Below are 16,353 nucleotides of genomic sequence, written 5' to 3' on the forward strand. Positions count from 1 at the left end.
GGCTCTCTTTAAACTAGTTCTGCACATAGAAAACTCTGAAGCAAAATTTGAACTTGCCATCTTCATTGACTTCCAGAGCGCGTTTGACACTGTCCGGTGGGACAGTGCTCTGGCCCGCCTCCGGACATCCTCCTGTTCCAGCCATCTCTATAGACTTTTTCAAAGCTACTTTTCAGATAGAACAGTAATTCTAAAGTCGAAATACCATCACGTCTCCAGGCCAATCACCCGGGGGTGTCCTCAGGGCTCAGTCCTGGGACCTCTCGTGTGGAATATGATCCTACAAGACTGGCTTTCCCGCTCCTTTGCCAATACCAAGATTGTTGCTTTTGCGGACGATCTCACGATAGTGGTGTCCGGCCGCTCTCGCAAAGCCATAGAAGACAATGCTAATCGGGTCCTTGACGACCTCTCTTCCTGGGCTGCACTAAATAAACTACGGATAAATCCAAGCAAGACTAAAATGATGCTCTTTAAAAATAAGCTGGACCTCAGGCGGCCTCTGCAAGTTAAAGTCTCTGGGGTACAACTTCTCATTGTCACACAGACCACTGTGCTGGGGGTGGTTCTGGATCACAAATTAAGCTTTCACCCCCACCTCATCCATCTCAGCTCCAAGGTGAAAAAAATTTCAGGCTCAATCATCAGAATCACCAGGAATGAATGGGGCCTGTCCAAGCGGTCGCTTCAGTTGTACTATAAAGCCGTCTTCCTTCCGATCGTGACGTATGCTGCAGGTGCTTGGTTCCACCGAGCTAGATTGGTTAATATGATAGGCAAATTAGGCTCTATACAACGGACAATGCTTCTGGCTACCCATAGGGTATGTAGGACAGTATCCACTGCTGCTACCCAGGTCTTAGCTGGGACCCTTCCACTGGACTTGTATGTAACCTTCCGTGGCCTAACCTTTATAATCAACAAGAAAATTCCAACCAAGATCTTAGACATCGAGCTAAACCTGAACACTGACCCTAAGGCAGAGAAAACACGGTGTTACAATGAGATGATAAATATCTGGCAGACAAGATGGGACATTTCCACCAAGGGAGCAGTTACAAGGAGATTCCTGCCGGATGTGACTTTCTCCTCCTCTAAGTCGGCACAGAAGTGGCTCTCTCTAACTCTTGAGACATCATTCCTAGTCACTGGGCATGGCTCATTGAAAGAGAAGCTCTTCCAACTAGGCCTAATACCCATAGACGTTTGTTACTGCGGGGCCAAGAAGAATTGGTTCCACCTTCTCTTCGAGTGCGCTCTCTATGAGGACCTGAAGCAAGACCTAGCAAATACCATCCCTCTCACTGAAAACCAACTGGACATTCTGTTACAGACACCACAGAACCTTGCTGCCTTCCAGAACTTCTCGACGCAAGTATTCAAGCGCAGGAAAGCCTCCTACAGAATAACGCAGGCTACGAATGGGGATCCCGAGACAGCAGCTTAAAAATTTTATTTTTAATTTATTTTGTTTTATTTATTTTTTTTTTTCACTTCCTCTGGAATTTTTTTTTTTTTTTAATTACACCATGGGATTTTTTTTTTCTTTTCCACTTCCTCTGGAATGGGCCCCCAAAGGAACCTGGTCCACCTTTTGACAACATCAGGTGAGTCAGAGTTTCTTTTGAGACGGTACGTGTATTATTGGGACTGGCCCACCTTCCCGTGGTGTGGATGAGTACCCAGAATCATCTGTCCAGGTGACTGATGTTTCTGGGTAGCCAAGCGGCCAGAACAGAACAACAGAACACACACATAATACATACAAACCTACGTCATTCGCATTCTGGCCCATTTGTAGTGATACTGTTCTTCACAGAGATACGAGGCGGAGTTGAACAGACGTTCTAGGATCTGCCCTTTACAAAACACATGTCCACATGGCACCACAACGGTACCAAGGAAGACAACGGAGGGTTTGAGACCATGGACTACCACCCAGACTACAGAGTTATGAACTTCACCATTGCACCACTAAACGGACAACTATCGAACGATTGGAGTTTGATAGCTACCATTGGGTTGACTTAAACCCCTGGATTGGACACCACCCGGACTTGACAGAGACACCAAATGACAATCCTATCTGTGCTCCTTTGCACAGTCACTTTCGACCCTATTCCTTCCCCTTTATCCCTTCATTCGCCTGATGGAACTTAGTGTCCATTGACCGCTTAGGGATGCCTTCGCCTACATTCCCTTACTCTTACTTTCATCCCCCCTCTTCTTCCGTACACCCTGTACTAGAGCACTCTATCTAATCCTTTTTTTATTATTTTTAATTTGGTCTCCCGTCAGCTTGCTGAGGCGAGACCAAATTTTTTTTTTTTTTTTTTTTGAGAGCGATGGGTTCACCGGACAGACTGATGTCCACGCAGGCCCTCATGGTTATCCAAGCTGACACCATGCTGTAGCTTTTCTTAGCCACCATGCCAGCAAGGAAAAGTTACAGCATGGTATGGGATGCTGACAGCAGTAGCGGATTAAGATCGGTTGAGGCCCCGGGAGCAGAAGAAAATATTGGGCCCCTTAAAAAAAAGAGAGATACAGGGAAAATAAAAATACATGTTAACCATTTTTTTAAATAAATAAAAAATATTATGTACTATTAATGTTTTATTTCCAATAAAATTTGAATATAATACATGTATAATATAATTAATAATAGCATAATAATAATCAAAGTTTTGAAATAATAGTTGAACATATTAGTTCAACTAATTTGTTGGGGTTTTGCGTATAAAGTTGGAGTTTTGCGTGGGCCCTTCAGAAGTCGGGGCCCAGGGCGCGCGCCCGGTGCGCCCGCCGTTAAATCCGCCTCTGGCTGACAGTGTGGGACAGATCTGCAAAAAGCACGCTTCATCATAGGGATCTCTTTCCGATGTTCTTTTATTCTTATCTCCTGGGGCGGTTGAGTCTCCTTTCCCCACCCTGGGCGGCCCCTACCTCTCTTTCGCCGGGTGGCTCACTCCACCACCCACTTTCAACTCCCACCCTCTGGGCCAGGATGAGCGTCCTGACCCAGGGGTTCCCTTGTTGTCTCCCCCTTTCAAATCAGGCGGGTGCCTCAACTACCTGCCCCCTCTTTTCTCTACCCTTTTATCCCCAATCTTGTAAATCTCCATTACCTCCTTTCAAACCCATTTCTATCTACTTCTTATTTCCTTTCCAATAAATATATATATTTTTTCTCTCATGGACGCCTAGGCTACCAGGGTTTTCCCCACAACAGCTATCCTCCCCTAATGGGGCGGTGACAAAAATTGTGGTGTTGGTGCTCTCCACCGGCCCCTAGGCTAAGAGGCCAGAAGAACAACGCAACCCACACCGATATCTCAGAAAACACACACTTGGCCCTACACAAGAGTATAAACGCGGAGTTTTAAGGGAAAATCCCAGTGTCGAGAGAAAAAAAAAAAAAAAAAACACACTCTGTCACTATGTGAGAGCGGTGGTATTTGAAGAAAAGTATAGTATTTATTAGTGCGGTGCGTAAAATGGATTTTTCCCGAGATGAACGTGTGTTTATTTAAGAAAAATATACGTACATCTTTAATAAACACGCGAAAGGATACAAGAACAAAGAACGTTACTTGATTTGAATCGACTGTTCACATGATTCGAGTCTCCTTCCATTATATCAGTTAAGAGAAATTATTGAAACAAAACAACCGGCTAAGTAACAATTCATATCTTTATTTTCCAGGTACAAAACACAATATTTATATCTAGATACAGTTATTGTTATAACGTCACAGACCAGATTAATAAGAGACTTATTATCAACAATGTCGAGCTGCTAATGGAAGTGGCCCCGCACCACGTTCCTAACCACGAATTCATGGTGTTATTGTATATCAACATAGCCTGTGTAGAACATTGACTTCTGAGTAATCTTTGCATCAAACAGCTTTTCTGCTTGTTAAGTGGTTCGCAGATTTCTTGATCCGCTTGAAGCCTCAGCATTCGTTTTAGAACATCGATCCAGTTAAAATCTTTAGAATCACAGTCGGCAATGTTCTTACGCACGTATTCGATGCACGCTCCATTTAAGAGGAGTTCTGAAAGGCCACAACAGAAATTTGTGATGTTAAATTTATAACATTGGACAAAGATCGTTTGTGTGACTCCTATTATTTTCAATTGTACAAGAATGTTTCTTTTTAAATTATAAGTAGTGTGTATTTATGAAGTTATACACTTACCTTTCATTTTCTGTGGTTGCAGAACTTCTTTTTTAGGCGAACTACACAGAAATTCGTGTACGGTGGCAATGGTATGTAGGAGACGAGCTAAACGAGATATATCCCAATAAGTGCTACATTGCGAAACCAACCCTGTGTAACAATCCTTCAATGATAAAATCCGTCTAAAAGAAAAAAAAAGTACAAAGAATTTTAAATCCTAATACAAAAAATAAAAATTTTAAAGAATAAATTATAAATTTTGTAAACATAAATTTAGAAAACATTAACAGTACATTAGATAGCATGATGTTTCATATATTAATGATGAGAGTGACGTCATAGAATACGTCATTTTCACTATTCATAAAGTTCAGAGATTTCGTCCATAGGAGGAGCTACAATCACACTAATACTGTAATGTTCTTAATGAAAAAATTCTGTATTTAAATTATTTACAGTTTATTATAATCCTTCAATGATAAAATCCGTCTAAAAGAAAAACAAGTACAAAGAATTTTAAATCCTAACACAAAACTTAAAAATTTTAAATAATAAATTACAGTTTTTAAATATTAAATTTAGATAACACTGCAGTGATGGTTTCTTAACATTAAATAGTCTGATGTGTCTTTCATATGCTAATGATGAGAGTGACGTCATAGAATACGTCATTTCCGCTGTTCACAAAGTTCAGAGATTTCGTCCATAGGAGCTGCAATTACATTAAAAATATTCTTAATTGTAAAAATTATGTATACAGATTATTTACAGTTTATAACGATCCTTCAACTATAAAATCTGTCTAAAAGAAAAACAAGTACAAAGAATTTTAAAGAATTAGAAATCCTAACACAAAACATAAACATTTTAAATAATAAACAAATTTTTAAATATTAAATTTAGATAACATTACAGTAATGGTTTCTTAACATTAAATAGTCTGATGTGTTCTTTCATATGCTAATATGAGAGTGACGTCATAGAATACGTCATAGACACTGTTCATAAAGTTCAGAGATTTCGTCCATAGGAGCTGAAATTACATTAAAAATGTTCTTAATGGCATAAACTCTGTATACATGTATAGATTATTTTAAATCTTTCTAAATAAATATAATTTAAATATATTTATACAGATAAATTATAAATTATTTTTTCTTATCTCTAAAAATTAATTTTCCAGTTATAAAATTAACATAATTTGCATCCATACTTTATTTAATTAGTACTTGTTTTAGGATGGTGGTTAAGAAATATAAGTAATGAGATGTATTGTGGGTTTTTTTGTTTTTTTTTTTTAACAAAAAAAGGATATTTTCAGCCTTCAGTTGTTCATGCTTTACAAATTGAATGTCTTGTAGGAGTAGGCGTCCGAAAACACGCTAAGGTTACCATAGAAACAGGAATAAACATCAGAAAATGGAAGTTCGTTCATTCAGACGGTTTTAGTAAGATGTGTATAGTAATTTAGGTAGAAATATTGAGTTTTATTTTTCTTTCTTTCGTTTTCGCTTATAGGTGTTGGCTGCACACTAACGGTGTCAATCTTTGTTGTTAAAATCGACTTTTTCCCCTAGGATAGACTTCAAAATTTCTAAAAAGATGCTTGATGGACAAGATCTAATTTTTTTTGAGATTTAATTACAAACAAATTTTGTTGTGTACAACATAAGGACTTAAAAAGCATATAATTGTTCAAGAAACTGGTTTTCAAATTTTTTTTATCGTTAACGGTGGTCTTTTAACTGGATAAAAACCTGACCTTAACACATCCGGTGCCTCCTTCCGAAATTTTTTTCGCTGGAATTGCTAAGGTCATTAATAGTTGTAACAATTTTCGCTTCCGTGCTGTTATCAATCTCAAAAGCAAATGTTGACATAAAGAAGGGTTATCAGGAGCTGACGTAATTGCTGTTTCCGATGGTTAATGGGCCAGAACAATCACTTTATACAGAAACAAATGAGAGTCATCTAAGTGCCCAGTTTCTGGAAAATGTTTGTGACGAATTGAAGCAATGGAGGCCAATAGTTACCAGAGTTAAAATTGGTGAGTGTACACATAGTTTTCTTCACGCAAGAGGAGAATCAACGCAGCTCACGGTATTGAATGTAAGATGTACTTTGCAAGGGGTGGGGGATGGATTTACAAAGTACCAGTCACGAAATTCCAGGCACTCTTAAAATGAAACTCGTCTATAGCGTGCATTTCTGTCTCTCTTACAATGAACTAGCATTACATAATTCTCTTATAATGTACCTTGTTTATTGCGCATATTTCAGTCTTATAACGAACCTTGTTTATAGTGTATATTTTAGTCTTAAAATGAACCCCCTGTATAGCGTGTACAATGTTTACGTTCACCTGATCTCTTTGATACTTCAAGCAAAAACAATACGAATTTCCATTTGAACTATATTCATTTTTGTTCTAAACCGGTCGGCACCTCACCTAAGTTTAAGTATCGATGTGATGGCAAATCAAAGAATCTCTACAATTCTTCCAAGAACTTGTTCAAACACCTGGTATTGGAGCACACCTATAATTACGCTTAGTTACACTGGTTGCCAAAAAAACTTAACAAATTGCTGTTTCCAGATTTATGAGTTCGGCTTTTCTGTTGATTATACTTGTTCCAAGTCGGATGATTTTTTTATGATGCGTTGTGAAACATGACCTTAAGATATTTGTGGGATACGCCTAACTCCTTGAGTTTTTTAATGGTACAATTCTTTGAACGCGTATCTGCAGATAGGTTTTGTCATCTACCCGATCACGAGGTCCGAAAACGTTGTGTGGGAATCTGTGTAGTTCTAAAGCGGTCCCGGAAAAGATGGAGGACCAAAACACACTAGTATTCAAAAGTTCTTTTTCGTTCTTTAAATGCCACTTAGTAAATTTTAGCGAAAGTTGACTTTGCTTCCTAATATAATTTAAACTACACCAGAATAGGGTGTTAAGAACAGCTCTATATGTGCCTCGGGATTAAAACCTCAAGGAATAAATAAATAAATAATAATATTTTATGTTTCAGAGTATGATCAAACGAATCAGGCGGCTATAAAAGTCAGTATTACAGCAGCATCATGCATTTTTAATGTCGCGTCCTTCAGAATGCATCTGATTAGTTCTCTTTCTGTACAACGCAAAGTGGATGTTTGGAAGATTTGGAGAGGTAGATGGCAATTGGCAGGACAGGTTGCAAACCGAGATAGCTAGTGCCAAGAATGGTAATGTCAAGGTTATGGTAATAACACCAGGAAACAGGAGAAGTGTTTCGAAGGCAAGTTCAAGTCAGCCACAACATCCCAAGATGATAACTATCTAACTTGAACAGCGAGACGTCAAAAAAATCTCAAAAACAGTTTCAACGCTCTTCATCCAAAGCATTGTCTACACTTTGCGTTCCCTCACCTCTCTCATAGAAATATCCCTCTGATTTGGTGCAGACAATACTGTCATTTTCCAATACTAATAGGCAAATATTCTCATTGCAGATAAGTCGATATTCAGCTTTGAAAAAACTGATTCTAGTCGTGTTCTCGACTGGGCAGAGCTTAACCATCCGCGCCCAGTCTTCTATCATCAGGGAAAGGGATCGGTAATTTAGAAATGCATGACTATACCGATCTCCATCTTTGCGATAGGTACCTTGATTGCTCAAAGATATATAGGAATGAAATATTGAGTCCTATTTCTTTTTAAGGTACCATAATCCCAGGATCTATTTCGATGGACAGCTCTTCCACTCTGTTTAAGGTTCAGCTGGACGGCGAATTTCTTCAAAGTGAAGAAATTCTAAATTCTTAATAATGATCATAATCTGAAATCTCTTAGAGAAAGAGAGTTGGAAAAACCAATTAATTAACAATTGCGTATTTGATCAAATCAGTGTCACCACATGCACTAGAATTTATGTTACTGAGTATAGAATATTTTAATTACCTGCAAATGTTTTCCAGATCCGGACCTTCAAGAAGAAGTCGGCCCCTTGAATTCCACCTATTACGACCTTTTAGAATGGCTTCCACAAAGGGAAAATCCCTTTCCAGGTAAATATTAAGACAGATATGCAGTTCCTTGGACTCCGATGAGCATGCAACAGCTGATTGTAACGTTACTGGTAAAAGAAAGAAGATATAAGTAAGTTGAATACATGGATTGGATGAAAATAATATTATCCAGTGGTTATACCATGACATCTGGTGAAAGAGTATATTTGCATTATCGTACGAGTGTTTAAATTATAGAAGTTAGTACTGCCACCTATTAAAGGTTGTTTAAATTAAAAGTGGAATTCAATGACAGGATCTTGGTAATGGTGAAACTGCGCAAGCGCGTGCTTATAAAAATTGAAAGATATGAGAGGTATCTAAGTTATGTAACCGTTAGCAAGCTCACTTAGTCACACCACCCTAAAGAAATTAGCCTTAGAATGTAGGAGATTATCAGATTTCAGTGTACATCTCCTATGACTTAGGCGGATACACAGTTCGTTCATCACGACACATGTTTGCTCGATTATCCACTCATAAAAACGAACTCATGCACGCCCACCCAAAATTCACAAGTTGATCAGATTACCGTAAGATACATTGGCCTTATTTGGAAGGAACATCGGCATTTCCACGAAGACGTTGCCGCCAGAAGATGCTAAAAGTATTTGCAGTTCTCCATCTGATAACCCATGTAAGAGGGCCCTCCAACGTTCTAACGAATGAGGACCATACTGATCAGTTTCTAGGAAAGGTTTTAAGTTCATTGTTATCTCTGAATGTGAAGATCACTGTGGTTTATAGTCGTGTTTTGTCAATGGAAGAAGGTCTTTAATAAATATACGAGGTTACATATTAAAGTGACCAGTGTACGATGATTTTCAACACTGGTAAGCTGGAGCTTGGAGTTTTATCGAAGAAATATTAAAAATTTGTTTTTCACCCTCAGGAGAAGTCTTGAACTTCCTCCAACTGCGAAGAACACTATTGGGCTCTCCCACTGAGCTCTATAGATTTCTTAATAGACAAACTCTCACGAGAAGCAATATCTTAGAAACTATGGATATTTCTTATTTAAACAATGTCTGTTTGTCCATCCATCGATAAATATTTCATGAGCCAAAAATTTAGCAGCTTGAATATTTCATAAAAACAAAATGTTTATACAATCGATTTTTAAGAAAGAAACGGTTGGACAATGAATATTTCATAGAAATAAATTTCAAATAATGAATGTTTCATGGAAATCTGGAACAATGAATATTTCATGGGGAAAAAAATTGAAGAACAATTATTTTTTTAAATTTTCGGAGTTTACAAAATAGATCTTATTTTTGAGGATAATATTGATTTAATTACGTCTTAAATTACCTAAAAACATTATCTAAAACTACAACAAAATTAGATTTTTTTAAATTAGAACATGACACAAAATTTATTATTTTATATTAACCAAATTATTGAACACACGATGAGATTTTACGATTTCTTGTTTTAATTTCAGCACTGGACTCAAGTTAAGTCGTCCAGGTACTCAGACCTTGGATCGGATTCGAATCCCTCTCTATTTCTGTGACAGAGTAGTGAGAGGAAAGAGTAGCGAGAGAGTTTTGCCACTTGTCACTCGTTTGTAGTGGTCTGGACTCAGGAAATTTTACTATCAGCACCTTGTTTACTGCTGGAGGAAATGTTGATAAAAGACACTAACCTCGCCTCCCGGAAGTTACTTCCAGGTAGTAAAGGATTCTTGGATCACAGCTAAACTCTAGAGTAAATCCACATTTGTGTACAGGTTGGGAAAGTCACATGACGCGTAAGAATTCCACAGTCCTTTCCATCCAATTAGAGCTAAATAGGAATTCATGCGCTTTCACGCATCTTCACGGAAAAGAGGAATTCTAAGATAAATTCTTCAGTTTAATAAATCTTATGCACGTTCGTGGCTTTGACATGAGTTTTCAATCAGCATCAAAGAGTCCCATCAGCGTCGTGATTTTGATGGAGACTTTTAGATGCCCAGAAGGGGTACCCTTACCAAGAAAGACTTCAGTTCTACGAATTGCAGTGATTGGAAACTGCGCAACTGCAAGGAGACCTGATTGAAGTGTTTAAGACTTTAAATGGGTTGAGTAAACTGAATGTTGATGGCATTCTTACTCTTAGAAAAGACATTTAAAGGGACATAAATTTAAATTGAAGAAGGATAGATGTGCAGAAGTTTGCTTTCAGCCTGAGAATGATTGATTGTTGGAACAGAATTCCACCTGTTGCTGTCAAAGAGGATAGTTTGAAAACATTCGAAGGATTGGCGATATTATTAGAAAAGACAGACCAATGAAGTGGTAGTTTCCTTCATATTTTTTTTGGCTGGTACTGTATAAATCCCTGTCATCTTTTGGTGCCCATTGTGTCTATACAGCTGAGGAATTATTGAGTGAAATTCATTTGATTTATCGATCTCATTTCAGTGTCATCTCAGTGTCCAATATTTACCATATATGCAAATTTGCAAAGAAAGAAAGTGTACATAAATGTATCAGTTTATGTACACTTTCTGTTTCTTGTATGGGGGAAGTTTTTCTTTCCACTATTTGGTTACATCCACGCGCATAATCGTATTAACAAAACGACAGATTAACTTAAATTTTAGATTGACATTCTGAGTAAATCACACATATAGAAGAACTGGTTTGATTATCAATCTTATGAGACAAAACAATATTTCAAGAGTAAAGTGAAGTGGTGACTCTTTTAAGATTTTAATGAGACGAAGTTCAAAGCCAGCCTAACGCGCCGATAATCTCGGCTTTCGGCCATGACCTCGTTCTTTCGTTTAAGTAATCATCGAACTTCAACTGAGTTTGCCACCTTCCATTATGACATCGACATACCAGAATTGTTCTTTCCTTTCCCCCTAATTATTAAACCTCTCGTACGCCCTTCAATAACGTCGCTCTCTCTCGTGCTTTCTCTTTCCCCCCTCTTTCTATCTATTTCTATTACTTGTTCATCAATCTGTTTCTTCTAGGCTGCTCTCTCTTTCCTCCACTTTCTCTCTTTCTCTCTCGATCTATCTACTGTATCTCTTTCTTCTTTATATGCATCTGTCCACTCTGTCCCTATCTATTTGTCTTTTTCTTCCTTGCCTATCTCTTTCCTCTCTCTCTCTCTCTTCCTTTTCTCTCCATATCTCTATCTTTTTCTTCTTCTTCTCTCTCTCATTTGGCTTTTCTTTCTCTTTCTCACTCCCCCATCGCTTCATTTGCTGCTAAATAGGCTGTTTCCACTGTAAAAGACCCGGCCCACTGTTGATTGACTCCCGCGAGACATTTTACGATGAGTAATTTTTCTAAAAGTAATACTTACCTGCAGCGAAGAATAACTTTAACCCAAATTTGAGATAAGCGGAGGACATGAATGCCAGGATATAAATACAACCCTCTGGGCGAATCCACTGTGTCGCGGGCTCAGATGGGGATGCTGACATCGTCGTCTAAGTTGATCCTCTCCATCTTTCCAACGCTGCGCATTGTGAAGTTGGCATTGTGTATCTGTCTGTGCACACCCGTGTCGATTAGTGGTACACAGTAGCCAGACGACAGGAACATCAGCCACCGCCCCTTCCGCTTCGCTCTCCTGCCGGACACACTTCCCTTCTGGTAAAAACGCGTGGCTGTACGCCGCACCGCCTCCGACCACCACGAAGGCTCCACTTCCATAACCCCGCGTGTCTCCCTGAATACCCCTTTCTGCCCTCGGATTACTGTTCTGGTTCCCGGAGAAATGTTTCTGCTGCCCTAGTGAATCACAGTCAGAACGATTAAAAAAAAGAAAGAAAGAAAGAAAGAATTAAGAATGGAGGCGACACGTGATGAGTTGCGATAACTGGCTGGGATGACTGGATTTCGTCAAGATGGAAGGATAGGAAAATTCGTTCTGGCTTGTAAACTCTAAGAGCTGTTTCATTTAAGCGGTGACTCATCTTCCAAAACCGTAAATTACAAACAGAGCAAATAAAAATAATAATTAACACAAAACTATAATGATAACGTAGTAAAAAAGAATTATATTTCTGTTAAAGCAAGTTAAAGTTCGAAAATCTCTCATTACAGACCTTTTTTAACAGAAAAAATTATTTTTTGAATTTTTTCACTGCGTTGAGAAATTTCTTCTCACTTACTAACCCTCTACCCCTCCCTCAGTAATGATGAGGTCAAGCAAAATAAGCTTCAACAATATTTTGCGTTTCAAAAGACCGCAGTAAAAAATAATTAAATTCACGTATGACATTGTTGTGGACACAGATCGAAGACATGATGACAGATGGACTAAGAAAATAACAGAATACTTTTATAAATAAGAATACAGTATGTGTATAAATAAATTCCTTTTTTTGATGGCCAGTGCTCAAAACAGAAGGAACTGGAAAGTTGCTGGAGAGGCCTTCATCCTGCAGTGGATTGAAAATGGCTGATGATGACCCGGATAATCCCCAAAATCAAAAAAAAAAGGAATTTATTTATACACATACTGTATTCTTATTTATAAAAGTATTCTATACAATGAGAAGCTTTAACGTGAAATTTAATACGAATTATAAACGGTAACTATGGCAACCACGCGATTCAGTGAATGGTAACTATGGTAACCGTCCATTTCTCAAATAAAGTGTACTACATCCGGCACGAAATTTAATACTAATTATAAATTGTAACTATAGCAACCCTGTACTTCAGTGAATGGTAACTATGGCAACCATTTCTTGCGATTTCATAGTTCTGATGGAAGCGGGTCATTTCTAAAATACAAATGATTATATTGTACTTTGTATTTTGTATATTTTGAGCCACATTATCTGTAAAAGAAGCCAGACTCGACCCATAACAGATAATGAATTTTATTAGCGAATATTACATTTATCACATACATACAAATGACATACATTGCTGAAAATTACTATCTACATTTACAAAATGTTTTTTGTTGATATTTTCTCCCATTTCGAAAGCAATCAACAGTTATTGTTTTTTTTTTCTTTTTTGTTTTTTTTTTCATACATAAAATGGCTGAATATTCGCAAGGAATTTAGCAATTTGTGCTCTTGGACATAATCTTCGATATTCAGAGGAAGATTCTGTACCAGAAGTGAGTTTCATATTAATTTTCACATTATAAACTCGCAAATAAAAAAAAAAAGCATCAACAAAAGAATTTACTAAGTTGTGGGGGAAGACGTATTCATGCAAAAATCTATTGGATATTTGCAGTTCTTGAATAAAACAAAATATAATAATTTTAGTTAGTTTTTAAGTCAAACCAACTGACATTTTATTCAATAGCACCCATCGTTGTGGTAAGTTCAAAATTTCCTGTTTTATGTTTTTTTTTTAATATATATATATATATATATATACCAACATTCTAAAACTGTTAATGTATTATGTATTAAGCATTATGCATAAATTGTATTTTCCACTAAAAGTAATATTAATATTGACAATTTGGTTTATTCTTTTTCTATCTGTCCTTAAAAAAAACAGTCTATGTGTGGTCTGAGGATGGGTTTCAACAAAGTTTCCTTAACGTATAGGATTTAGTTTTAAACTAAATAAACTATCTTAATATTCATGTAGTATAAGAGTGGCCATTATAGAAAACTAAATTTCATGAAAAACCACCACATAATGTTCTTCTCCAACGATATTATTTGGTTTTTCAAATGTAAAGGTTTTAACAAAGTTACAACCTATAAAAAAAATCAGATCTCAGATCTTGCAGCTCCCAAAATAGTTAAAACTAACAGCACATAACTTAAGACTATTTTGCAACTATCGCACATGTCACAACTTACAACTGTTTCAGCGCATTGTTGGACATTCATTCTCCTACCATCTACCGGCAGTTAACCGAAACTTGAGTAGTTGTACGGTGGCACTGCCTTTCTACGAATTAAATGATAGGCCTGGATATACAATATTCGAAGCAGATTGTAAATTATTTTAGTTCCTTTTATATTTAAAATTTAAAGTGAAGTTTTGATTTCATATGATAGAAAAAGATCATTCAAGTAAACAATAATTCATAGTGGTCCTAAGGCAGAACCTTGTAGAACTCCGAATTTTAAAGTATATGATTTAGAAGTTCTATTATTATTATTATTTGACCTTACTATATATAAATCATTTCAGCCACATATATAAATGATCTCGAATACAGAAATATATATTCTGAATTAAAATTTCATGATATAGAGTCAACTATAGACTTAAAGTCTATATAAGTTTATGTAATATGGGGATGATCACATAATTCAAACCTAATAATCCAAACTTAGAATTCGGTTAACAGTTTACTTTGCATAATAAGTGTTCACAGAACGTCAAGGCCAGTTATTGTCCTTAAAAATAGGAAACTTAAGTCACTCTTCGGATGAGTTATAACATCCTTCAGACAACGGCATCCATTCTTCATATTTTGGCATCTAATTTCTCGGTTTTAGCCCACACGTTACTGTCACATTGCACTTCCGCATTCTGCAAATTCCTTTTCGATATTTGCCATAAGTTGTTCCTCGGAAAGGTCGTAACTTGGAGGCTTTAGGAACTGATTACTCTGTGAGTCGGACGATCTGAAAAAAGAAAGAAAGAAAAAAAAGAAATATTTTTATTAATTACGAACACTGATTTTTAAGTAGTATATGGGTTTTGATTTTGTTAATATTTGGTCTGGTTTATGTTCAACAAATTATGATCCCACTCCTTCAGAGACAATTGCCACTGTGACAGAGTAGTGGTAAAGCCACTTGCCACCCATTTAGAAACTTTAAGTTCCGATCGCTTCTAGAATTCCGCCCAGATTTTCATCCCTCAGATCAAAACAGCCTCCTGTCATAGAACGGTTGAATGAGTTAACTAATTCACTGCTCTCAACATAATGAGAACTTCCGAGTTGGCAAATTAAAAATCTATGTATTTTTACATCTCCTTGTGTACTTTACTGCGGTTTATTATTATTATTATTATTATAAATGGGCATGATTAGCCCATTGGTTACAATGCCAAACCACCAATATTATGGATCCGAGTTCGAATCCCACCACATGAAAAAAATAAAAAAATCGCAAAAGTCGCTTCATTGGACCTACTTCCACAAGGTCGAAGTGCAGGCTGAGGCAGAGTGTCGTCATTTGATGTCGCTCCCATACCTACCACCCACCAGTGGATCCCAAGTCACTGAGTCACCAAGACAGCCAGCGCCACTCACTCCACTAGTGGAGTGAGTGGCGCTGTCTCCAGTATGGCTACCACAACTGAAGGGCAAGCCCATCCAGCCCAACTAACCGGAAGAGCTTTCTGCGCAACTGGGCTAGTGACCACCCAGGAGGGAAGTAGAAGACAACGCATGAAGTGGAGCATCGAAATGAATACGTTCATCATGCGAGCATACTACGAAGTAATCAAGCTGAAGTCAGGCATGACAATGTACAGAACGAAACTACACACGAAGTGGTTGGAACGAAATGCAATATGACTTAGACAAATGGAAGATCTATGGATTACACCAAGTGCATCCAGTCAGACGAAACTACCAGCTGAAGACAGGTGAAGAGTCTGAAGCTATGACAGAGGGAGAGACATACAAATATCTGGGGATGATGCAGGCCCAGCAGTTTGACCTCCTATTCTGGCCCACCAGTTGGTGGGCCAGAATAGGAGATCAAGGCTGGCCTGACAGAGAAATACCATCAGAGACTGAGAAGCCTGCTAAAATCAAAGCTGAATGAGTGAATCTTATATTTAGGCCACCCGAATAATTAAATTCATCTGCCGTGCTGTCTTATGTCTGTTAATTGCGTGTGTTCTATGGTCGATTTGTCTGTTTGCTGGACGAAAAATCTATCTACGCCTGAGACCGACTAACTCAGCCACGGAGTGAAAAAAGCCCATTACAGTTCCTCGCGTCATCGACAGGATTCGAACCCGGGCCTTTTCCACCCGGTGTGGGGAAGACGGTGACGATACCACTGTTCTACCAGCGCAGATCGAAATTTAATTACCACCTGTAATGTGAATTTTACTACACTGCGCGACAAAATTAACAGAAGAAAATGTTTTTCATGAATATATCATTGTGAACAGTGTCGCCGAAGTCAAATATCTGATATAAGAGGCAT

At 37.6% G+C, this 16,353-nt stretch overlaps 2 protein-coding genes across 2 annotated transcripts in view; both read right to left on the bottom strand.

The window, feature by feature from the left end:
- Positions 1 to 3,676: 3,676 nt before the first annotated feature.
- On the bottom strand, positions 3,677 to 11,953 carry LOC150086735 (uncharacterized). Its single transcript, XM_090371549.1, has 4 exons — positions 11,547 to 11,953; positions 8,131 to 8,305; positions 4,206 to 4,369; positions 3,677 to 4,061 (listed from the first exon to the last, which is right to left on the bottom strand). Exons 1-4 carry the CDS (start codon positions 11,665 to 11,667, stop codon positions 3,745 to 3,747), a joined length of 777 nt encoding a protein of 258 aa, XP_090227675.1. The 5' UTR covers positions 11,668 to 11,953; the 3' UTR covers positions 3,677 to 3,744.
- Positions 11,954 to 14,502: 2,549 nt separating this feature from the next.
- LOC150086736 (uncharacterized) overlaps positions 14,503 to 16,353 on the bottom strand; it is a 34,106-nt gene continuing 32,255 nt past the window's right edge. The window contains exon 6 of the mRNA XM_090371551.1: positions 14,503 to 14,808. Within this exon, the coding sequence (XP_090227677.1) occupies positions 14,694 to 14,808 (115 nt within the window). The 3' untranslated portion in view covers positions 14,503 to 14,693. The remainder of the gene's footprint in view (positions 14,809 to 16,353) is intronic.

Source organism: Mastigoproctus giganteus, chromosome 4 (genome assembly GCF_048544385.1).
Source record: "Mastigoproctus giganteus isolate SK-2022 chromosome 4, ASM4854438v1, whole genome shotgun sequence".
NCBI classification, from domain to species: domain Eukaryota; kingdom Metazoa; phylum Arthropoda; class Arachnida; order Uropygi; family Thelyphonidae; genus Mastigoproctus; species Mastigoproctus giganteus.

Bases quoted from the DNA above. Each gene is read 5' to 3' on its own strand.
- LOC150086735 (XM_090371549.1), bottom strand. From the start codon at position 11,667: ATGTCAGCATCCCCATCTGAGCCCGCGACACAGTGGATTCGCCCAGAG. The intron at 8,306-11,546 runs GTAAGTATTACT...TTCTTTTACCAG, and splicing joins AAAGTTATTCTTCGCTGCAG to TAACGTTACAATCAGCTGTT. The intron at 4,062-4,205 runs GTAAGTGTATAA...GTGGCCTTTCAG, and splicing joins GCAACCACAGAAAATGAAAG to AACTCCTCTTAAATGGAGCG.